This window comes from Peromyscus eremicus, chromosome 14 (assembly GCF_949786415.1).
Source record: "Peromyscus eremicus chromosome 14, PerEre_H2_v1, whole genome shotgun sequence".
Taxonomy (NCBI): Eukaryota; Metazoa; Chordata; class Mammalia; order Rodentia; family Cricetidae; genus Peromyscus; species Peromyscus eremicus.
Genome location: NC_081430.1, coordinates 83,363,810 through 83,388,258, shown reverse-complemented (window position 1 = coordinate 83,388,258; position 24,449 = coordinate 83,363,810). Strand labels below are relative to the sequence as shown.

At 43.4% G+C, this 24,449-nt stretch overlaps 1 protein-coding gene across 1 annotated transcript in view; it reads left to right on the top strand.

Annotated features, from left to right (window-relative positions):
• Positions 1-24,449, top strand: part of Nek9 (NIMA related kinase 9) — a 40,258-nt gene that overhangs the window by 5,332 nt on the left and 10,477 nt on the right. The window contains exons 4-18 of the mRNA XM_059279208.1: positions 118-188; positions 1,343-1,448; positions 4,122-4,253; positions 6,197-6,307; positions 8,758-8,822; positions 11,096-11,146; positions 12,131-12,323; positions 14,801-14,945; positions 16,410-16,610; positions 16,791-16,837; positions 17,857-18,012; positions 19,849-19,957; positions 20,981-21,142; positions 22,664-22,834; positions 24,010-24,069. Of these exons, the coding sequence (XP_059135191.1) occupies positions 118-188; positions 1,343-1,448; positions 4,122-4,253; positions 6,197-6,307; positions 8,758-8,822; positions 11,096-11,146; positions 12,131-12,323; positions 14,801-14,945; positions 16,410-16,610; positions 16,791-16,837; positions 17,857-18,012; positions 19,849-19,957; positions 20,981-21,142; positions 22,664-22,834; positions 24,010-24,069 (1,780 nt within the window). The remainder of the gene's footprint in view (positions 1-117; positions 189-1,342; positions 1,449-4,121; positions 4,254-6,196; positions 6,308-8,757; positions 8,823-11,095; positions 11,147-12,130; positions 12,324-14,800; positions 14,946-16,409; positions 16,611-16,790; positions 16,838-17,856; positions 18,013-19,848; positions 19,958-20,980; positions 21,143-22,663; positions 22,835-24,009; positions 24,070-24,449) is intronic.

Here is a 24,449-nt window from a genome sequence, read left to right as displayed (position 1 = left end):
TATCAAGTCATGTTGAGTTGTAACCTCTGCTTGCACCTTCTTTTGGGGTGTGTATGTGTGTGTTTATTTATGGAGTTTTTGTTTCTAATCCAAATGTAACTTCTTTTGAATCTGCAGATGGTGGTGTGGTACCTTTTTCAGATTGTTTCAGCAGTGAGCTGTATCCATAAAGCTGGAATCCTCCATAGGTAATGACTGAGAAGAACTTATAGGTTGGAATCTTCACTACCAATCCAGTGTCTACCCTAAGTGCCTCCCGTTATCATGTTCTTGTCAAGGTTTCCCCATTGATGATTAGGGGGAGGAATGAAGAACCATGTTGTCTTCACTCCAAGGGTAGAGCACGGTTAGGAGTTGAGAGGAATCTCCTCAGCTGCCGAGTCGCTGAGTTCTTAGTCATTTCTTTTAGCGGTACTCTAGAGTTGAGTTCATTGATTTGTCTCCTAGACAGTGAATGTTTTCTCTGAGGAAGAGTAGTTGACAATTGTTGTTACTACTGTAATTTTATTTTGATTGAAATAAAAGCCTGTTTATTTCATATGATTTTCCCAAGTCTTTATTTGATAAAAATTTGGGGAGAAAAGGTTACCATTCAATTCTTGGAATAGAAGAAAGCCATTATAAGAACATTTCTACATTATTATATCCTTCCTAAGAGAGAGAACATTGCTAGTATTGATTATAATATACCAGAGTTTCTTTTAGTAGTTAATCCATTTAGTTAGACTATATTTGTTTGAAACTACCGAATGCCTACATTACATAGTTGTTACTTTCTTTTTAAAAGTAAAGAGCTATCTTGTTCTGTTCCGGTTTACTCACATTTTGCATAAAAGAAGCCATAGTGTGAGCCAGACAGATTGTGTTATATGATCAGTTAGTTCATCTTTAGAAAAGTGGCCAGTAGCTTTATCTAGATGACTGAAACAGCCTAGTATGTTGTTTCTGAGACATGCTGTCTCTTGAGCCTTAACAGATTATTTGAAACGTTGACACCATCTGTCTGTTAGTGTATATAATTCCAGGCCTAACTGGTAGCTGAAAAGGCAGTGTACGTCATAGGCATGTGGAGCACTGTTAGGTCATCTGACTCTTCTCTCGATGCCGTCACTGATCTATGAGACACTCCTGTGTTAGGAAGAGAATTCTTTACTTCCTAAGCCCCTTCTTCCCTAGTAAATTGGTGGTGACTACTGTATGAGGCATGTCAAACCTTGTGACAGAACCTAAGTGGTGGTAATGCTCATTCTTATTCTGTACGGATCCCAGGAAAAGGGAAGAGGGGGAGTTAGGTCATTGTTACAGGGATTTAATGCATTACACCTTTTTTTTTTTTTTTCAGAGATATAAAGACGTTAAATATTTTTCTGACCAAGGCAAACCTGATAAAACTTGGAGACTATGGCCTAGCAAAGAAACTTAATTCTGAGTATTCCATGGCTGAGACAGTGAGTAACCTTTAACTTTTTTCGAAGTTTTTTGAAATCTATGTCTGTGTGTGTGTGTCTGCACGAGTTTATATACACCATATGAGTGTAGATCAGAGGAGGGTGTTGGCGTTACAGGCAGTTGTGAGTCACCTAATGTGGATTCTGGGAACCACACCTGGTTCCCCTTCAAGAGCTATAAATACTCTTAACCCCAGAGCCATCTCCGTAGGCCTCATACTGTGATTTTTGTGACATTTGGTTTATTTTGTGTGAGTACACATGCATATGTGCACACATGCATGTGGAGGTCATGGGAGAACTTGTGGGGTCACTTCACTCCTTCTACTGTGTGGATCCTGAGGACCGAACTCAGATGTCAGGCTGGGCAGCAGGTGCCATGGCAGCTGGGCCATCCTACCTAATCTTTTCCTTTTTTCTTTTTGTTTTGTTTTTTCAAGACAGGCTTTCTTTGTGTAACAGTCCTGGCTGTCCTGGAATTTGAGTTGTAGACCAGGCTGGCCTCGAACTCACAGAGATTCAACTGCCTCTGTCTCCCCAGTGCTGGGATTAAAGGTGTGAGCCACCACCACCCAGCCAAATTGAGCTTGTAAAGAAGCTATTCTTTATGGATTTTTTTTCTCATCAAGTTCAATCTGATAAAACCAAGATTTGGCTCTTACTTTTAGCTAGTTAAATGCAATAAAGAAATGATACAAAAATGTATAAATGACATGTAAGCCTTTTGAAAATTTTTTTTAAAAGATTTATTTATTTATTATGTATACAGCATGTATGCCTGAATGCCAGAAGAGGGCACCAGATCTCATTACAGATGGTTGTGAGCCACCTTGTAGTTGCTGGGAATTGAACTCAGGATCTTTGGAAGAACAAGCAGTGCTCTTAACCTCTGAGCCATCTCTCCAGCCCTGCCTTTTGAAATTTTTGATTTGTTAATTAAAGATGTCTGTGTTCTTGGAAGTGGTGTAGTTAATATACATAACATTTTTATTGTCAGACCTTGTGTTTTTTTTTGAGGTAGTGACTGCTGTGTAGCCCAGGTAAACCTTGACCTAGAGATCCTCCTGCCTCAGTGATAGGATCACAGGTGTACGCCACTGTGCCCAACTTTCAAGACCATTCTTTCAGTTTTTCGTGTTTTTTTTTTTTTTTGGTTTTGTTTTGTTTTTAAACCAGGGTCTTGTGCACCCTACATTTGCCTCAGATCCCTACACAGCCAAGGCTGGCCCTCGCCTATTGACCTTCTCCTGTCATCTCCCCAGTTCTGGGCTGCAGACATGTACCACTCTACCCAGTTCTGGGCTGCAGACATGTACCACTCTGCCCAGTTCTGAGCCCATTATTTTTGGTGTTTTGGATGTTGTTGTATGTGTATGGGTGTTTTGCCAGAAGAAGGTGTCAGATCCCCCAGGACTGGAGTTACAGACAATTGTAATTTGTGCCATGTGAGTGCTGGGAATTGAACCCTGGAAGCGCAGTCAGTGCATTTAACCACTGAACCATCTCTCCAGGCCTATTCTTAATATGCTGCTTCACAAATGTCAATCTGAGCCGTTTAGAGCATTTCATTATTTGCTTTTCAGTTCAAACCTTTAACTCCTTTATTCAGTTGCTATCTCTTTTCTCACTTAGTCTTTTCCCACTGAAGTGTGTGTGTGTGTGTGTGTGTGTATGTATGTGTGTATGTATGTGTAAACCCCTGGAGGCCAGAAGGAGGCATTGGATCCCATGGAACTGGAGGCACAGGCATTTGTCAGCTGCTGGATGTGGGTGCTGGGTTTCAAACTCTGGTCCTCTCTGATAAAGAATTTAAGCACTGAGTCCTCCTTACCCCCCAGTTGGTAAACTTTTAAGTGTGCCTCTGGATTAGTCAGGGTTCTCTAGAGGAACAGAACTGGTAGGATGGTTTTATAACACAAGGAGACTTGGTAGAATGACTTAAAGGCTTGCTGAAGGAAAGGCCAAGAATCAAGTTGTTATTCGGTCCACAAGACTGGATGTCTCAACTGGTCTGTGGTCTGTGTTGGAGCCCTGAAGAGGTAGATTCTTACACCAGTGAAGGAATGCCTCAGCAGTAAGAGAGATGGGTGACTTGCCAATAAGAGGAGGGCAAACAGGCAAAAAGCAAAAGCTTCCTTCTGTGTCCTTCTATGTGGGATGCCACCAGATGGTATGGCCAGATTTCGGGTAGCTCTTCCGATCTCAGCTGCTCCCTCACAGGTGTGCCCCACTGCTTGGGTTTTAGTTGGTTCCAGATATGGTCAAGTTGTCAAGCCAGATTAGCCATCAGTGTCTCACCTGGTTGAAGTTTGGAGTAGACCTTGAATGTGTAAAGCCTGTGTGAGGCGTGAACCACTGAGCTTGTCTTCCAAGTTATCCATAGTGCTTTACCAAAAATTGCCCTGTGGTAAGTGGCTCAAGAGATTTGCTATGAACACTGTTCCTCCTGCTGTGCTGGGCTGGTCCTCTACCTACTGAGCTGAATCCCCAGCACCATTATTTCTCACTATTTGAGTTAGCATCATCTCATGAAAACCTTTTGTAGCCTGCTAATGGACACTTTGTGATTGTTATCACTAATTCCTGTAACTCTTAACTTAGCTGTTGAAATGTTTATGTTGTTACCTGAGAAGAGAAGTTAATTCTGTATTTTTTGTTGTTTTTATTGTTTAGCTCGTGGGCACTCCATATTACATGTCTCCAGAGCTTTGCCAAGGAGTAAAGTACAATTTCAAGTCTGATATCTGGGCAGTTGGCTGCGTCATTTTTGAACTGCTTACTCTAAAGAGAACATTTGATGCGACAGTAAGTTGGTGTATGGCCCCCATAATGTCCTGGCAGTGTAATACATGTTGAAGTGAGTCAACTGCATGCGTCCCTGAATTTCTGATTCCTGACAGAAAATCACCTGTAGTAAAACAGACAAACATGTAGTTAGAGTCTGGGTTATAGTATGTTATTAAAATGCCACAGATCAGGTTTATCTTCGACTTGAATTCCTCTGTTGAAATGACCTTAAGCAAGCAGCTGGAGCACTGAACTTGAATTTGTTGACTATAATTTTAAAACGGTCTCTTAGAGTCACCTGTGCGATGCTACAGTTTGGAAAAACTATTTCATTTCGTACACTTTAGCTACATCCGTTTTGTTTTATTTTCAAGCTAAGGCATATTATGTATAACACCTATCAAAGTATTTTGAAATATCCTACATTCTCTAAGTAAAAATCACCTTTGTTTCTGTGGACAGCAAATCTCTTTAAATCGTTTTTCTTTTCTCATCTTTAAAGCATAGTGTAAACAAACAAACAAAAACAGAAAAAAAAACCTATTTCTCCAACTTTAATACACATTGGGAATCACCTGGACATCTTGTTACAGTGTAGACTCTGTTTGACCCGGTGGGGTGGGATGGGCAGAGGTCTGTGTTTCTAACAAGCTCCCAGATGCCACTGTTGGCTCTGCTCCGTGGACCACACTTGGGAGTAGCTGAAGTGGATTCTAATTACCCACTTTGCTATAACAGGTGTGAGAATGTAGACAAATCCTCTCTGTGGTCCTGTTTCATCACTGTAACATGGAAATGATGTGTATGTCCCCTTGGACATACCACATATGGTATATCTGTTACCACATATGAAAAAAAGCAATGTAAGGAAATGCAGACTCACTGGTCTGTTATTAAGAGACCTGTTTCTTATCCCAATTGGTATCCCCTCTAATTCTCCCAAATAGTCGAGAGGAAGAGAAACAACTTATAGAATACACAGACTTTAGATGGTATGATGCCTCGCTTTGTACTGTCTGTGATTTGGGGCAAGTAATTTTCTATTTCTGAGCTCCATTTTTCTCATGTACAAATTAATGATGCTAATAACTTCCTTACATTATATTTATAAAGATAAAAAAGATGTATGTAATATGCTTGTCTAGTATGTAGTAGTTCCTCAGTCAGGTGGTGGTAACTCTGTTACACTGCTGTTAACTACTGTCTCGTCTTAAGATACTTTGTGAATGTTTTCCTGGAGGCAAATTAGTTAGGAAGGTATTACAGGAAACCAAGAAGCATGCTTAATCATGCTTCTTTTTTGTGTGTGTGGGGCAAGGTCTCATGTAGAGTGTGCTGGCCTCACGCACTACCCACCCAGGGATGACCTTGAACTCTTGATCCTCTTGTCCCTGTCTCCCTATGCTCCTACACCTGGTTATGTTTCCCTTTTTCTTGAGATTCAGCTGAAGGGTGAGATTGTAATGTATTCTGAAGAACATACTGTTAGCTACACGTTCCCAGTTTTGATCTCTGTGATAGAGTTCACTGCATTCCATCTAATAGCAGCAACACAGCTCCCCTTCTTCCTGACGCATACTAATAGTTCTGAGATGGAGTCAGCTAACACAGAACTGTTGCCACTTCTCTGTAGAGTCACAGATACCTCTAGCACCTGTTTGATAGAGATATTATCTTTGTGGGTTTTTTTTAATTTTAATTATTTTATTCATATGGGTATTTTGCCTGCATGTATATCTGTGCACCACGTGAGTGCCTGATGTCTGCAGAGGTCAGAAGAGTGTATTGGGTCTTCTGGAATAGGAGTAATACATAGTTGTGAGCCACCATGTGGGTGCTGGGGATTGAACCTGGGTTCTTTGGAAGAGCACCGAGTGCTCAGAACTGCTGAGCCATCCCTGAAGCCCCAATAATGCTATCTTTATATAACCAGGAACAATGCAGTCATCCATTTCTTCTAGAACCCACTCAACCTGTGTGTGAAGATTGTGCAGGGAATCCGGGCCATGGAAGTTGACTCTAGTCAGTATTCTTTGGAACTGATCCAGTTGGTCCACGCATGCCTCGACCAGGTAGGCTTGATGTATCTATTTCATGTAGCCTCCATGTTTGGGGTATGATGAGGATATGAAGCACACAAACCCCTCTCTCCCTCCTCCAACTTGTCTCAGGATAAGCATTGGTAATTCACGATATCTGTGTGCTTTAGCAAACAAAGCCTTACTTTATTCTGTTTTTGTAAACATTTTTTTAATTATTTATTTTTATTTTATGTGATTGGTGTTTTGCCTGCATGTATGACTGAGTGAGGGTATCTAATCCCCTGGACCTGAAATTACAGACATTTGTGAGCTGCCATGTGAGTGCTGGGAATTGAACCCAGGACTTCTGGAAGAACAGTTAGTGCTCTTAACGGATGAGCAATCCTCCAGCCCTTACTTTTCTCTATTTTGGAAATATATAATTGTAAGATGATTTTAACATCTAAATTGTGTTCCATTTTTTATGGTCAAGTTTTTTTAAACAAGGTTTGCCATTGCATAGCTCAGGCTGGCCTTGAACTTGCTATGGTCCTCCAGTCTCAGCCTGCTTAGTGCTGACACTGTAAGTATACACCATCACACCTTGTAGGAAGATTAGTTTGATTTTTATAAAACTACAGTCATGCTGGGTGGTGGTGGTGGTGGTGACACATGCCTTTGATCCCAGCACTTGGGAGGCAGAGGCAGGAGGATTTCTCTGTGTTTGAGGCCAGCCTGGTCTACAGAGAAAATTCCAGGACAGCCAGGACTACACAGAGAGAAACCCTGTTTAAGGAGAAAAAAAAACAAAAAACAAAACTACAGTCAGGTATAATTTTAAATTGTTAACATAATGAATATATATAGTTATATTAAAGTTCCTTTATTGTGTGTTGAGTTCTAGTGTTACTGACAGTGTGGGCAGGAAGCTACGAGCATCAGAATCCCCCAGTTGGAGAGTTTTATCTGGGTAAAGAAGATTGCTGGGCCTTACCTCAGACAGCAGAGCCTCTAATAAAGCTCAGAAATCTCTTTGCAAGGGCCCAAGGTACCTCAGTGCATATGTGTTAGGCTTGGAGAACAGATGAGGAGGGCACATTATACAAATCCTCACTCATGTGCAGAGCTTATCATAGCAAGAGAATCGATAAGCATTAAACATGGGAATGTGACATAAGAAAAAAAATCATTTTTGTGAAACAAAGTCTGATTATGTAGTCTTGGCTGGCCAGGAACTTGCTATGTAGACTAGGCTGGCCTTGAATCACAAAGATTTACCTGTCTCTGCATCCTGAATGCTGGGATTAAAAGTGTGCTCCACCACACCTGGCAAGAAATTATAATTTTTATTATAGTTTTGTTGTTGTTTTAAAGAGTTATTTATTCATATATTATATATATATATGAGTACTTTGTCTTTGTGCACACCAGAAGAGGGAATCAGATCTCATTACAGGTGGTTGTAAGCCACTATGTAGTTGCTGGGAATTGAACTCAGAACCTCTGGAAGAGCAGTCGGTGCTCTTAACTGCTGAGCCATCTCTAGCCCCTTTTTTTGAGAACTTCAGACATGGGCACTAGCTGCATCGCCCCAGTCCCCTCTCTCCCTCTCTAACTCCTCCCATGTCCCTCCTCCCAAATTCTTGATTTCTTCTTTAATTATTATTGTTACATGTAAATATATTCATGCATATATAGTACACATGTATATAACCTATGAAGTCCAGATTCTAGAAGAAGTGGATGACTGCATTGTTCCTGGTTATATAAAGATAACATTATTGGGGCTTCAGGAATGGCTCAGCAGTTCTGAGTACTGGGTGCTATTCCAGAGAACCCAGGTTCAGTCCCCAGCACCCACATGGTGGCTCACAACTATGTGTTACTCCTATTTCAGAGGATCCAGCACTCTTTTCTTGTAGGTACATATGTCTAGGGCTGACCACTTAGGTTTGGACAATCTATGCGGGAGCTCATTTGTGGTGGAGACTGATTCTTCCTTGTTCAGCAGCCTTGAGTACCTATAGCTCTTGATCTAGGGCTGGGACCATGTGGAATTTCTCATTCTTGTTGATATATTAACTGGTGATGTCATTATGCTGGTCTTACTCAGCAACCATATTATTGAGAGTTCACGGGTGCATTTCCCTTATCATGTCTAGGGGACAGGCTGTATCAACAGGCATTCTGGGCCTCTCATTCTTGGAAATTGTAATTTTTTTTTTTTTTTTGGTTTTTCGAGACAGGGTTTCTCTGTGTAGCTTTGCGCCTTTCCTAGGACTCACTTGGTAGCCCAGGTTGGCCTCGAACTCACAGAGATCCGCCTGGCTCTGCCTCCCGAGTGCTGGGATTAAAGGCGTGCGCCACCACCGCCCGGCTTGGAAATTGTAATTTTTAAAATAAAAGTATATGCATATTGGTCTTCTGAGCAAAAATAAAATTCATTAGATCCCATATTGTCCATTCACTATAAAAGAAAACTAATCTTTTTTTCTGTTCAGGATCCTGAGCAGAGACCCACTGCAGATGAACTTCTGGACCTTCCCCTTCTCAGGAAACGCAGGAGGTAATCTACAAAGAAATCACTTCATCCACAAGGAAGGGTGCTCTTCTCTTCCCCAACACCTGCTCTCATTGCTTAAGGGTACCTCCTCGCTTTTACTTCCTGAACAATTTTGTTCTGAAGTTGTCCTGATAGGACCCAAGAGCTCTCTGTTCTCCATATCTTTATTCTGCAGTTGAGGCATTAGTATCCTAAGATTGGCATTTAGGGGCTTGGGGTGGGGGTTTTGTTTGGAGACAGGACGTAGCTCTGTAACCCAGGCTGACATCAAGTGTGCCATCTTTCTGCCTCAGCTTCCCAAGCACTGAGATTATAGGCATCCACCAGCCTATTTTTAGTTTTTTTGAAGAACCTTCATACCATTTTCCATAGCATACTAATTTGTATTACCACCAACAGTGTTCTGTCTCTCCACATTCTTGCCAGTATTTGTTACTTTTTAACTTTTGAGGATAGTCTTCTAATTGGGGCAAGATCTCCACAGGTTTTGATTTGTTCTTGATGATGGTGATATTGAATATTTTTTATATAACTTCAGTGCGGTCCTGAGTGCAACAGGCATGTCATGTCCAGAAGACAGCATCGCATAGCTTTCTTCCTATCATCTAGCTCTTACATTCTCTCCACCCCTCCTCTCCAGGGTATCCTGAGCCTTGTTGTTTTATAATCAATGTTTCAGTATCTAGAATTGTGTGTTATACCCAGATACAGCCTGTGAGCTTCTATGTATGTTCTGTGCATATTTAGGCACTGTTATCATTTGGAACTCATTAAGCATATTTGAATTTTTTTTTCTCCCCCGGAGCTGAGGACCGAACCCAGGACCTTGCGCTTGCTAGGCAGGCACTCTACCACTGAGCTAAATCCCCAACCCCGCATATTTGAATTTTTATCTAGTTTATTTCTCAACAATAAAGTCATGGCTTTAATTTCTTAACAGAAATTTTTCAATTAGTTTTTAATTAAATTTTTTATTTTGCACTTTGTTCTTTGTAAAATATAAGATGCCACATTCTAGGCAGAGAAAAATAATAGAATGAAAAGCATAACTACAGAAAGTTGTGTAAAATACTCTGGAAAAACAAATTTTATTTGGCTAGATTAATGGTTCTAGACCTGGCCAAGTTCTCTGAAGAGCTTTCAAAAGTTACTGATGCCTGAGAGATATTGTAGTAATTCATAAATTTGTGCAGAGTGGTGAGCCTGGCTAGAATACAGGTTGTTGAGTAAAGGGAAGAAGGACTGGGACTCTGGAAGGTCGAGCTTAGTTCACAAGAAAGTGCACAGGCTGACGAGATGGCCTAGGGGTTAAGCACTTGCTGCTTTTGCAGAGGATCTGAGCTCACTTCCAACAGCTCACAGCCACTTGTAACTCCACCTCCAAGTAATCTGACTCCTCTGGCCTCCTCTAGCACCTGCACTCACATGCATACATGCCCCCCATACACACATAAAAATAAAATCTTAAAAAGAGAGTATACAAGAATTAGGTGTTTGAATTAGAAGACAGTTTATACAATGAGAAGGGTGCCCAAAGAAGTTATATCCAGTAGAACTTGTATCTGTTGTTAGGTTAGTTTAGGACATAAGGACTGCCTGGGCTTCTCCTAAGCAAGGCTGGCCAGGAGGCACTACTGTGTTTGTGAGTCAGGTGGGAATCAAAGCTGCCTAGAACCAAGGCAGTGAGATTGGGCAGGGAGAGTAGCAGAAAGGGTACAGCAGTTGAGTATAGTTGTGTATAACATGGAAGGCCAAGGCAGGAGATCACAAGTTCAAGGCCAGTCTAAACTATATAGGAAGACCCTATCTCAGAGATAGAATGGGGGACGAGGGGGTGGTTTAAAGGTGCAATGTAAGTAAACTATAGAAATGGCATAGTAAAGAAAGGGAGAGAAGAGTCAGAGTTGACTAGAGTTGATTAGGAGAGAAGGAAAGAGCATTGTCAGTTACAAAAATAGGGAACTCAGAAAGAAAAGCTGGCTTGGCAGAAAGATAACAAGCCCAGGACTGGAGATGTGTTTGTGAGTCAGTGGGCAGACCAGAGGGAGAGGCTCTCAGAGCTCTCTATTCCAGTCTGGACCATTTCTCATACATAAAAAGCAAAGGCCTCAAATGCTGCCCCCTTGTATCTAACAAGTCATACAATGTCAGGCCTGTAACTCAGTTGTAGGATGCATGCATATGCTTGTAAGACTTAGTCCATGAAATGTATTAAAGGGACATGATTGCAATGTACCTGGTTTTTCACTCACATAACCTTATTTTTCTTTTGGTAGAGAGATGGAAGAAAAAGTCACTCTGCTTAATGCACCTACAAAGAGGCCAAGGTAATGCTCCAGAGGCTCTGTGGGAATAGTATGTATCCTCAGTTCCTGATACGGGAGGCTTACCTAAGTGTCACATAGTCACTTCTTGTCTTTCTTTTTTAAGACGTGTGTGTGTCTGTCTGTCTGTCTGTCTGTCTGTCTGCAGGTGCCCTCAAAGTCCAGAGCAGGACATTGGATCCTCTGGAGCTAGAAAGAGCACTGCATAGTCTGAACTGCTGAACCATCTAGCCCCTACTGAGTGTTTTTGTTGTGTTGTTATAGTTTTTAATGTATATGGCTGTTTTGCCTGAATGTATGTCTGTGTACATGCGTGCCTGGTCTTTGTAGAGGCCACAAGGTATCAAATCCCCCTGGGAATCAAACCCTGGTCCTCTGGAAGAGCAACCAGTTCTCTTAGTCACTAAGCCATTTCTCCAGCCCCCAGGTAGTCTTTTCTGAAGAGAAAAGGAAAGCCATAATTTCCCCTCACAGTAAAGTGGTTGCTATTACCATGATGAATGTTAAAAAGTGGAGCTTTTAGGGACTGGCTGGAGCTGTGATGAAGCCCGTTAAGAAAGAGGTTGAAAGAACATACCTTCTCATGCCAAAATTGGCAGTTTTTCTGAGTGAATAGACTTCTTGATTATTATTTATTTATTTATTTATTTATATTTTTATGTGCATTGGTATTTTGCCAGCATGTGTGTCTATGTGTGGATATTGGACCCTGAGTTACAGACATGTGAGCTGCCATGTGGGTACTGGGAATTGAACCCGGTTCTCTGGAAGAGCAGTCATGCTCTTAACTGTTGAGCCATCTCTCCAAGCCCCTCCCCCCCTTTTTTTTTTCTTAAAGAAGCATACAACCCACAGTGTTTTTACTATGTGGCTCTAGGGATCAAACCCAAGGCTTCATGCTCACTAGGCAAGCACTGAGCTACATCCCCAGTCTTCTCTGAAACCATTTTTATGTTAAATATGCCTTTGTTTGGGGATTGCTGGCAGGTCAAGCACCGTGACTGAAGCCCCCATTGCTGTAGTAACATCACGAACCAGTGAAGTCTATGTTTGGGGTGGCGGAAAATCTACACCCCAGAAGTTGGACGTCATCAAGAGTGGTTGTAGTGCCCGACAGGTGTGCGCAGGGAATACCCACTTTGCTGTGGTCACCGTGGAGAAGGAACTGTACACATGGGTGGTAAGTGCTTCTGGGCCCAGGCTGTGTAGGCATTCCGTTAGCTGTCCTTGTGCCGAGGAATGAGATCGGTGATGGACCAGGAGCTCCTGGGAGAGCAGCTGTGGGCTCTGTAGTTCACTCATGTAGCTCCATTCCTAGGGCGTAGTGGTCTCCTGTGCATGGTTTCTGGATGAATGTGTGAGAGGGGAAAAGACAATTGAGAGAGCCTTGGGTTTGGACTCAGCAGACTGGGCTGTCTGTCATGGACAACTAGATGATTTCAGGTATTTCAGGGACTTGTCTTCTGTTAGCATGAGGTTAGAGCAGCTAGTAACTGTGAAACAAATGGAACATACACGTGTCAGGAACCCTCCCAGCCCCTCATCTGTGAAGGGAGAGAGCCGAGAGTTTCCCTTTGTTGTCTGTGGATTCAGCCCTGTCATTCACCTGTTACTGTTGCTGTTGTTGTGTATTGCTGCATTTGTCTTTTTCTGTCTTAACTCTGTAGTCAAGGCTGATCTAGAATTTGCAGCCTCCCAAGTGCTGGGGTTAGAGGTGTGCACCGCCAATGTGTTTTCTGCCTTTTCCAGATCTCCCACTCTCCTCACCTACAGTGCAGCTTCGCAGTTTCCATTCTTGCCATTCAGTTGGCATGGGGCATGGGTCTTGACCAAACGATCATAAACTGCTAAAATAAACACCTTTGGACCTGACCTGGGGTGACCTCTTAGCAACACCTAGCACACTTGACTGCTCCCTCCCTGAGGTTCTGTTGTCACTTGGCTTTCGTTTCATTGCTGTGCCTTCTATAGGTGCAGTTCAGGCTACATGCTACTACCCAGCCCTGCCCTACTCCTGCTTCCTCTCTGAGGGCACGCTTCTGTTTTTCAGTGGCCTCAGCTTTCTTCAGAGGTGTGTGTGGACTGTATTTGTCTATTTATTATGTATACCCTGTTCTGCCTGCATGTATGCCTGAAGGCGGAAGAGGGCACCAGATCTCATTAAGATTGTGAGCCACCATGTGGTTGCTGGGAATTGAACTCAGGACCTTTGGAAAAGCAGCCAGTGCTCTTAACCTCTGAGCCATTTCTCCAGCCCGACTGTGTTTGTCTTCTGCGGTGCTTTATGTCCATTGTGTGAGAGTCGACAACGAGTAATTGTGAAATGTTAAAAGAAGGAGTGGTTTGGCCTCTGTAGCAGAGGGATGACCTGCTGTTATTTCCCAAAACCTTATCACTTAAAGAATTAGCTTGAGGCGGCTGCCTGCAATGGAAAGAAAGCAATGCCTTACAACTGTTTATTAAAGGCTTTATATTTGAGTCAGTGCATGGAAAGAATCGCTGTCCTTGAAACTGCTGCAAAGCTGTGAGGACCATTCTTACTACTGTACGGCACCTTCCTTCAGGGAACCAAATCCTCTCTTTCTTATTTTTGCTTTCTTTTTGATGTAGCTGTAATCTCTTTAACTGTTCTGTTTTAAGGAAGCTGATCAAAAGTTATAACACTTCTAGTATAGGTTCTACTTATTAGAAAGTGTTCTGGTTAGCTTTTGTCAACTTGACACAAACTAGTCACCTGGAAAGGGAACCTCAGTTGAGGAATTGCCTCCATCAGATTGGCATGTTGTAGGGCATTTTCTTGATTGATGATTGATGTGGAAGGGCCCAGCTCACTGTGGGTGGTGCCACTCCTGGGCAGGTGGTCCTGGGTGCTTTAAGAAGGCAGACTAAGCCAGCCATGGGGAGTAAGCTGGGAAATAGTGGTCTCTGCTTCAGTTCCTGACTTGAGCTCCTGCCCTGGCTTCCCTTGGTGATAGACTAAACTGTAAGCCCTTTCTTCCCCAAGTCGCTTTAAGTCACAGTATTTATCACAGCAGTGGAAACCAAATTAGAAGAGAAAGCAATCAAATTATACTCTATAATGAACTTTTCATCATCACCCATAGTTAAACATGTAGTTCACCTTGCACTAAAATAAAGACAGAATTTGGAATATGACCTGATGCCTGATGGATATGTGTAGCCGGAAGTTTCCTGGTCCCACCCAGCCCCGTGGTTCAGACAAACTCTCCCACCTGTGGTCCTGCAGCTGTTTATGAAATAATTACACAGAGGCTTACTTTCATTACAAACTGTATGGCCTATGGCTCAGGCTTCTTGCTAGCTAGATGTGTTTTAAAAATCATCTTTACCTGTAGGTAGGGTTTTATATTAACCATTAAAATGCTCTATCCTAGCAAGGCATAGCAGTGAACACCTTTAATCCCAGCACTCAAGAGGCAGAGGTAGGTATCTTGTCCAGCCTGGTCTACACAGAGAGTTAGTTTGAGGATAGCTGGTACTATATAGTGAGACCCTGTCTCAAAAAAAAATCCCCTTTCCCACTTTGGTCTTTAAATTTTCAGCTATTTTTTTCTTACTGTTTTTCTTCAGAAGTGATATTAAAGACTAGTTTTTATTGTGAAAAGGTAAAACTTCACAAGACCTCTTTTTTAACAGAACATGCAAGGGGGCACTAAACTCCACGGTCAGCTAGGACATGGAGACAAAGCTTCCTACCGACAGCCGAAGCATGTGGAAAAGTTGCAAGGCAAAGCCATCCACCAGGTGTCATGTGGTGACGATTTCACTGTTTGTGTGACAGGTAAGCCACTAACAAAAACATCGTGAGACCATTTCATATGGGACGGTGTTCTAATGCTCTGCAGTTTTAGTTGAAACTTTATGGCAAAAGACTACCAAAACCCAAAAAAATATTAGCAAATATACTCATTAATAACAACATTCCCAAGCTTGGGGAGAATAGCTCAATGGTAGAGTGTAGCATGAATCTTAAAGAGGTTTTGTTAATAAGAACAAACCCAGGGCCAGTTATTGGGATGAATGCTGGAAGATCAGAGAAGCAGAACAAGCCACAGCTTCCTCACCTCGCCAGTTCCTCAGCTGATCCTGTTTCTTCAGACTGGAAGCCTCTGTGTCCTCATCCAAATGGATCTCAGCTGAACTGCTTCTCGGAAGCCTGAAGCTTAACCAGCTAAAAGCTTTTAGTTTCTGGCCCTCACGCCTTATATACCTTTCTGCTTTCTGTCATCACTCCCTGGGATTAAAGGCTCGCTTTCTGGGATTAAAGGCGTGAGTCACCATGCTTGACTGTATCCTTGAACACACAGAGATCCAGGTAGATCTCTGCCTCTGGAATGCTATGATTAAAGGCGTGTGCTACCACTGCCTAACCTCTATGTTTAATATTGTGGCTGTTCTGTCTCTGACCCCAGATAAGTTTATTAGAGTGCACAATATTTCAGGGAACACAATACCACCACAGTAGAGCGCTCATATAGCATAGGCAAGGCCATAAGTTCAGTTCCCAACACTAAGACAAAGAAAAGACACTTCTCAGTTTGCTATGATGTGGAAAGAGTGGTGAGCAAGGAGCAGAAAGGCGCATAATGGAGACTGCGAGAGAGGAGAGATCTGCTGTGTGTCCTACTTTAGGATAATGGAGACTGCGAGAGAGGAGAGATCTGCTGTGTGTCGTGCTTTAGGCTCTGCGTGACACACAGTCAGGATCAGAAGTTACATTTTGTTTTGATTACTGTATAAGTCCTTGGTATTTTTTTAATTTTATGTCTATGTGTGTATCTGAGTGTGGGTTTGTGCACATGACTGTGATACTTATTGTGGAGGCCAGAAGAGGGCCTCAGATCCCCTTGAAACTGGGGTTATAGTTATGAGCTGCCTGGCGTGGTTAGATATCCAACTTGGGCCCTTTGGAAGAGCAGTACATATTCTTAACTGCTGAGCTCTCTCTCCAGTCCCATCCGTGGTATTTCTTTCTGTCTGTCTACAAAACAGGAAAGGCTCCAGGAAAATCTGAAGATCGTTTAGCACAAGAATCCTAGACTCTCCATTCCAATAATAACACTACAAGTGCTCCCTAACTACAGACAGCTCTGCTTTTGTGTGTGGTCTGACCACCTTTCTGACTTCTGATGTCATCAGATCTCATGTGAGACCATTGGCTAAGGACTCCTCCTTCCAGCTCTGCCCAGCTTTCTGATTGGTCACAGTAATTCCTTTCGGTGATGGCTTTTCTCTCCTTTTGCAGATGAGGGTCAGCTCTATGCCTTTGGATCAGATTATTATGGCTGTATGGGGGTCGACAAGGTCTCTGGCCCTGAAGTGCTGGAGCCCATGCAGCTGAACTTCTTCCTCAGCAATCCAGTGGAGCAGGTCTCCTGTGGGGATAATCATGTGCTGGTTCTGACTCGAAACAAGGAAGTCTATTCTTGGGGCTGTGGGGAATATGGTAGGTGAAGTCTGTTTCCCTCCACTTCTTCCAGGTGCTCACCAGGATCTCAGCCTTTGAGTACCTACACACATCAAATAGCCATTGTTCAAGGCATGGTAATTCTGAAAGAGTTACAGAACATCTTCCTGGGGAAGAATGCCCTTGGTATAATGACTGTCGTTCTTGTGTGTGTTTCAGGACGGCTGGGTTTGGATTCAGAAGAGGATTACTATACACCACAGAGGGTAAACTGAGAAACGGCTTTTCCTACAGCCTGTCTAAAACAGACTCCAAAAGGACATCCTCTCTCCTGACTCCTCACATCAGAGTGTTTATTTCTGAAGTCTTTCCTGTCGAGGAGACTGACAACCTAGGGTTCCTGATCTAGCATTATGTGGTCTTGTCCTCTGACTAAATCACAGAAAATTGAGAAAGTTTATACAGCTGTTGGGGCACTGGAGTCACATCTTACTCAGAGATGAAATTAAAATCAGCACATAAAACAGAAAGTGTCACAGACAGCCAAATCTGAAGTGACACGTTATCTCTTACCCCAGCCTTCCCTTACTACCGTTGAACACGGGGTGAAATTGTCTTTGCTTAGAGGCTGTGCAGTAGGAGACATCCTATCTGATTACTGTCAGGACCTGAGTCAGCTGAGGGGCAAGCACAGTCACACTGTCTTACATGCCTGGGGCCCAGGCTTACCTGACACCGGAAGGTTAGCCACCACTAACTCCAGTGCTGTGCCGTTTACGGTTGTCAGTTTCTGTTATAGCCTAAGGGTTAAATGATGCATGGAGAGACTCTTGAGTCACAGCCATTCCTCTTGTGAAGAGAGACTGAGGTTCAAGGTGTTACACATACCCCTGGCCCCATCTGACACCTTTATTCTCTGCCTGTCTTACAAGCTGTAGAAGGGTATGGACGTCCTAGCTGCTGCCTCTGTACACTGTCTAAATGACTGAGATGTCCAGGCTGCCGTGTTCCTTCTGAAACTGTCAAGGAGCCCTCATGTCAGAAGACCAAGTCAGCTAGAGATTGGAGCTACCCCTTTCCCAGCTCTACAGAAGTCATTCCTAAAACAGACTGACAGGGAGCATCTGTCCATTCCAAGTGCAGCCTTTTCCTCTGCTGTAAAACTTGAGCGCCATGTTAGGAAGAATGATCTCCAAGCTGTTGGGCAGCATGCTGATGGAACTTGAGGGTTATTTTCTAATATGAATTACGTACTTGGGCTTTTTCTTCTCCATTTGCCTTGCAGGTAGATGTTCCAAAGGCCTTAATCATAGTTGCAGTTCAGTGTGGCTGTGATGGGACCTTCCTGCTCACCCAGTCAGGCAAAGTGCTGGCCTGTGGACTCAATGAGTTCAACAAACTGGGCCTGAATCAGTGCATGTCTGGAATCATCAACCATGAAGTGAGTGGCCCTTGAGATTTTAACCACATCAACAGAAGTCTGGGTTGGGATTTCTTTGATATTATAGGTTGATGACCGAGGAATTTGACTTAAGAATAAAGTGATCTCACACACATTATGTTCAGCAAAAGTAGTCAGCCACGAAAGAGTTCACAGTGTATGATTACTTCTGTGAAGTTCAGAACAGGCTCAGTGATCATGATGGCCGTAGTCAGGTAGAAGCTACCGCAGTGGGGAGAGATGCAAGTCTTTGTGGGATGTGTTTATCTTACTGTATTTCTTTTCTTTGTTCAGGACAGGGGTCTTAATCAGAAAGAAGGAGATTCACCTAAGTGATCTCTGTCTTGATCAGGTGGTGGTTTTACAAGTGTGTTGGTACAGAGGCTAAGCATGATGGTGCTATGCCTTTAATTTTAGCACTCAGGAAGGCGAGGCAGAGGGATCTTTAGTTTGAGGCAAACCTAGGATGTGTGACAAGATCTCTTTAAAAACCAAAGGCAGAAATCCCACGAATGTATATGTGCAGTATGTTTCACAGTTACAGCTCAGCGGAGTTGACTGCAAAGGATAACGAGAGAGTTGAGGGTTCAACCTGTCACCATCGGAACAGAGACAAGAAATTTTTTTTGGGGGGGGGGGGTTTCCGAGACAGGGTTTCTCTGTGTAGCCCTGGCTGTTCTGGAACTCACTTTGTAGACCAGGCTGGCCTCAAATTCACAGAGATCCATCTGTTTCTGCCTCCCAAGTGCTGGGATTAAAGGTGTATGCCACCACCACCAGCTGGGACAAGAATATTGTGCCAATGAAAAGAAGCATTTCTATGTCTCTGTAGATTCCTGACATACTGCTTCCAAAACACTGACCCCACACATACTTACCAAGGGTAATTACCATTCTACATCTTCAGATTGTGTTAGTATCATGAGTTTTTGTCATTTCTAAAGATGAAGTCTGTTCCCAGCCCCTCACCTTCAAATGCAAAAAGAAAAAAATAAAAAGAAAGTATGAAAGAAAAATCAAGTAAAATTACAGTTCCCTAACATGATGAAAGGTGAGTTCATTTGTATGTAGTTCCACAGCCCAATCTTAGGAGAGCACAAACTCAGGGTAAAGGCTGAAGAGTGGATAGTTTGAAAGGCACCTTCAAAATTACCACTTGATTTTGTGCTTTGTCGTAATGCAGGTTCGTTGTGAGCTTTGTTTACATGGGGTTTTTGGTTTTTGTTGTTGTTGTTGGTTTTTCTCTGTGTAGCCCTGACTGTCCTGGAACTCAGTCTGTAGACCAGGCTGGCCTTGAACTCACAGATTCACCTGCCTCTGCCTCCTGAGTGCTGGGATTAAAGACATAACACCACCACTGCCCGGCTATATCTATCAATTCAAAGGAATATGTGTAGTAAAACTTTGTGAAACATTACCTTGTGGGTAACATTGGGTCACAATGACTGATTTCTTTGTAAGCTTGAGAGCAAGTTTGCCCTGATCTTCCTTGTGAGCTAGGCAGAGTGTACAAGCACTACAGATTCAGTTCTTCTGTCCTTAGATCATTGTCCTTCTGAAATGAAGAGCTCTTGTGTTGCCTGCTTTAATTCAGAGTGTAGATTTTATAGTCAGAAATCCCTGCTTCTTCCATCACATTCTGGTTCTGTGCTGAGCTTGGTTATGTCCTGTTGAAGATGGGAAGCTGCGGCCCCTCTCTTAGTAGCAGGATCTGTTGGGAAGGCCTTTTCCGTCCTCAGCCTGCGCGCGCGCGCGCGCACACACACACACACACACACACACACCCCATCACCATTGTTTGCTTCACCAGGCTGTTGCTCTGTTTTACTGTCCCAGGCATACCATGAAGTTCCCTACACGACCTCCTTCACCTTGGCCAAACAGTTGTCCTTTTACAAAATCCGTACCATTGCCCCAGGCAAGACTCACACAGCCGCTATTGATGGTAAGTTGTTGAGCTGTATCCTATGCCTGCCAAGCTCAGGTTCTTTTGTGCTGTGAACTATTAACCTTCTTAATGTTATATATATCCTCTGACTTCTCCCTAGTACTCAGTATTACCTTATTAACAAATTAGGCATTCAAGCATAGATTATTTTTTTAGTGATCTTTATAAACACAAAATAGATGTGCACTTTAATATGAACACTGCACTTCCGGCTGGAGAGATGGCTCAGTGGTTAACAGTGAGTGCTTACTTGCTGATCTTCCAGAGGACCTGAGTTTCCTGTCCAGCACCCAATTTGGACTGCTCATAAGTGACTATAATTTAGCTTCAGGGGATCTGATGCCCTCTTCTTACCTCTGAGGGGACCCATACATGTGGCATACACACAGAGAGACACATAATGTATACATAAAGTCAATAAGTAAATAATCACTTGTTTGTTTCCTGAGGCAGGGTTTCTCTGTGTAGCCCTGGCTGTCTTAGGACTTGATCTTTAGACCAGGCTGGTCTCAGACTTGGGGATCCTCTTGCCTCTGCCTCCTGAGTGCTGGAATTAAAGACGTGTACCACCATACCCAGCTATAAATACTCTTAAAAACAAAAACCATATTTATAATTAGCACTTACTGTACATATTCTAAATTAAGGTAGTACCCTTTTCCTGCTTTAAAAATTCGATGTTAGGGTAGCCATCCACACCTCAGTTTGATCCCAGGAACCTACATGGTGAAAGAGTTTTGTTTCCTGACATCAGTTATGGCATGTGCACAATAAATAAATCTTTTTTTTTTTTTTTTTTTTTGGTTGTTTTGTTTTAATATTGTTTGAAATATTGGAAAGAAAATGCTTTGGTCAGTTCGAGGTTCTGATTGGTCACCCTGCCTAGATACCCTCACGTCAGGATCACGTGGATAGATAGCTTCATATTTCTGTCTTCTAGTGCATGGAGCCTGCATTGCTGTACCGTCTCTCTTTCATGACCCTTTTGTGATTGGCTGTTTATTTTTGCTTCTCTCACAGAACGAGGCCGGTTGCTGACTTTTGGCTGTAATAAGTGTGGACAGCTGGGTGTCGGGAATTATAAGAAGCGCCTGGGGATCAACCTGTTGGGGGGACCCCTTGGTGGGAAGCAGGTGATCAGGGTCTCCTGTGGCGATGAGTTCACCATTGCTGCCACTGATGGTGAGTCTGCCTGTGTGGTTTTAAGCTCTCCAGACAGGTGGCTGTTTTAATTCTTGAGTAGGAAAGAGGAGTTTTTGTCTAACTGGCATACGGTTTTATGTCCAATATAGTACTTTTTTTACAGGCCACATTTCTAGATAATGGCAGGTTTGTATTCTAAGTTCACCAGACTTTATTTTCATTGTAACATCTTTGGTAAAATATCTGCAGAACCGTTGAGTACGTCTGTCTGTCTTGTACAGTACCATGTTGGTCCCGATCAGCATTGGCTGGCTATGTGAGAAGAAGCCACATAGGCAGTCTTCCAGGTGCTGTGCAGAAACATCCACCTCTTCCTTCCCAGGACTCCTCTTCTCCACCATGAGCCCAGTCCTTTATATTCCTCTCTGGACCTTGCAGCTTGGACTACCATCTCTGACCTAAAGACGTTTAGTCCACAGCCCCTCAGCTTGGATCACTAAAGCTACAGTGGCGATATAGCCCCTGGACTCTAGATGAGTCCTGATACATATCTGGTGTCCTGTCGGGGTCCTTAATCAGTCACCCTTTCAGTTGGGGGGAAGGGGGGCAGGGCACCAGCCTGAATTGGACAAGAATCAGATTTCTAGTGTTGGCACGTTGTGACCTGTTCCTCTGTGACCCAGACCTGTTCCTCTGCAGACTTCTCACCTCAGTCAGCTCCGCCCTGCACTCTGCATGCTCTCTATCCATCAGCGAATCCTATGGGCCAGCTCCAGAATGGACCCAACAACTTCTTGCTGGTACCAGACCTTCAGCTGGTCTCTGCTTCCGCCATTGCTCTTTTGCTGTTGCTTCTCATCACAGCCTCAGAGTTTCTCTTAAAGACCTCCTGCCCAGAGGCTCTCGTGGCTTGGTACATCAGTCAGCCTTCATGGCCCCATATGACCAGGACTTCTCCTGCCACATGTCCCTCTCTCCACTTTGCTCCTGGGGACCTTCTTCCTCCCTGTCTGTGCAACCTTGCTCTTGCTCTTATGTCTGCCTGGAAACTCCCTGAGTTCAGCTAGATCTCTGCTCAAGTGTCACAGAGTGCTGCTTCTCTGAGCACTTTCTCTAAAGTGATGACATGCCATCCCACTGTTCCTCATAGCCCTCATTTCCCCACCACTCCCCTTCCCTCATAGCTCTTACCATGATCTGAGAGAGGAGATGGTTGTTTGTGTCTGTGTTGTCGTTCTCCCCTGAATTCACCGGAGCAAGGACTTGGCTCTGTGTCCTGCCTCAGACCCCTTGAGTAGATTCTCTTACCTGTGTAAGTGAATGAGTGAGTGAATGAGTGAATGAATGAATGAATGGAAGACATAGGAGCAGCAGTCATTTTTCCCCGGGTAGAATCAGGAAGAGTTTTTAGGCTCTATATAGAGAAATAGCTTTCCTCTCATTTGGTACTTAGTAGGACATCTTTCTATGTCCAGGGTGTAACAGGGGGATAACCACAGAATTGGGCAAATAGTGTCCTATTAATCTGCTGGTTTTTTTTTTTTTTTTTTTTTTTTCTAGATAATCACATTTTTGCCTGGGGAAATGGTGGCAATGGCCGCCTGGCAATGACCCCCACAGAGAGGCCACACGGCTCTGATATCTGTACCTCATGGCCTCGACCTATTTTTGGATCTCTGCATCATGTCCCAGACCTTTCCTGCCGTGGCTGGCACACCATTCTTATTGTTGGTAAGGGTTTCGTATATATGGAGTTGGGGTGGCTTGGACAGGATTGACCCTCACCTAAGGTACCTGTGGTGACACTGTTGGAAACAGAAGCCTCCTGAAGCGGAGGCTGCCTTTGCGGGTCGTGTGCTGGATAGAGAGGCCATACGGAGTGGTGGGAGCCGAGCATTTCATTTCCCAAATCAGTCATCTGCCCTGTCTTCTCTACTGAACTGGTGGTGTTAGGGTTGTGTAGCTCAGTGTAGCCTCAAACTCAGTACTTAGTAGCAAAGAATAACCTTGAGTTCCTGAGTTCCTGATCCTTCTGCCTCCACCTCCTGAGCGCAGGAATTACAGGCCTATTCCACCACAGTCAGTTGGGACTTTTTTTTTTTTTTCTTTCTTTTTTTTTGGTTTTTTGAGACAGGGTTTCACTGTGTAATCCTGGCTGACCTGGAACTCACCAGGCTGGCCTGGAACTCACAGAGATCCATCTGCCCCTGCCTCCCGAGTGCTGGGATTAAAGGCATGCACCACCATGCAGCTAGTTTGGACATTTTTAATGTGATAATTTTGAACTCTTCCCCTAACATACATCCACATCATAGAGTTGATTACTTCCATTTATCCAATTAGGTGTTGTCTATATTTGTTTTCATCCTTTTTGTTTGTTTGTTTTTGTTTTGTTTTGTTTGAGATAAGGTTCCTCTGTGTAACAGGTCTGGCTGTCCTGGATCTCGCTTTGTAGACCAGGCTGGCCTCGAACTCACAGAGCTCCACCGGCCTCTGCCTCTAAGTGCTGGGATTTAATCCCCAGCTCAGTAATTCTTTTAAAAGAAAATTTCCAAATGCTTTTTGCAGAAACATTACGTTGAACTCCATGATAAAAAGTCTTGGCTTTTATAAAAGTCCCACCCTTGACAATTGAATCAGGATCTCTAGGGTGGGATTTAGGTATTGTTACTTTGTAAAGTTGCCATGATACTTCCAGTGAACAGCAGAGTAGAAAACTCCCACTGCCCTATTGCGTATATAGTAGCTCAGTAAGTGTTTCACTTGTGAGACTAACTTATAAATAGTAAGTAGTAAGTTACTGGGAGTCAGAAATGGTAGTGACCGCTTCCTGCCTGCCCTGTCTCCCTTCACTCTTCCTGCCAGTGTCTGTATATATTTCTTACCTAGTACATGTTTCTCCCCAGAGAAAGTATTGAATTCTAAGACCATCCGTTCTAACAGCAGCGGCCTGTCCATCGGAACTGGTAAGTGATGGTGGCCCAGGTGCCAGTTTGGTCTTTGGGTTAAGAAGCTGTGATTAAGAGGGAAGGTTGTATTTTGGTGAGTGTTGCTGCTCTGACATTATTATTATTATCAGGGTGATATGCCTGTATCACATGTGGAAGCAATTAAGAGGCTTGCTCTACGTTGCGATGTGACATTTATATTCCTTACTATCCCATGAGCCTTTTACTTCCATGGTATTGCAGGTATATTCTAGTCTTTAAAAACCTACAGCACTCGAGAGGCAGAGGCAGGCGGACCTCTGTGAGTTTGAGGCCAGCCTGGTCTACAGAGTGAGATCCAGGACAGGTACGGCTGACTCACAAGATGACTGGAGTAAAGTCTCCTGCTGCCATCCTGA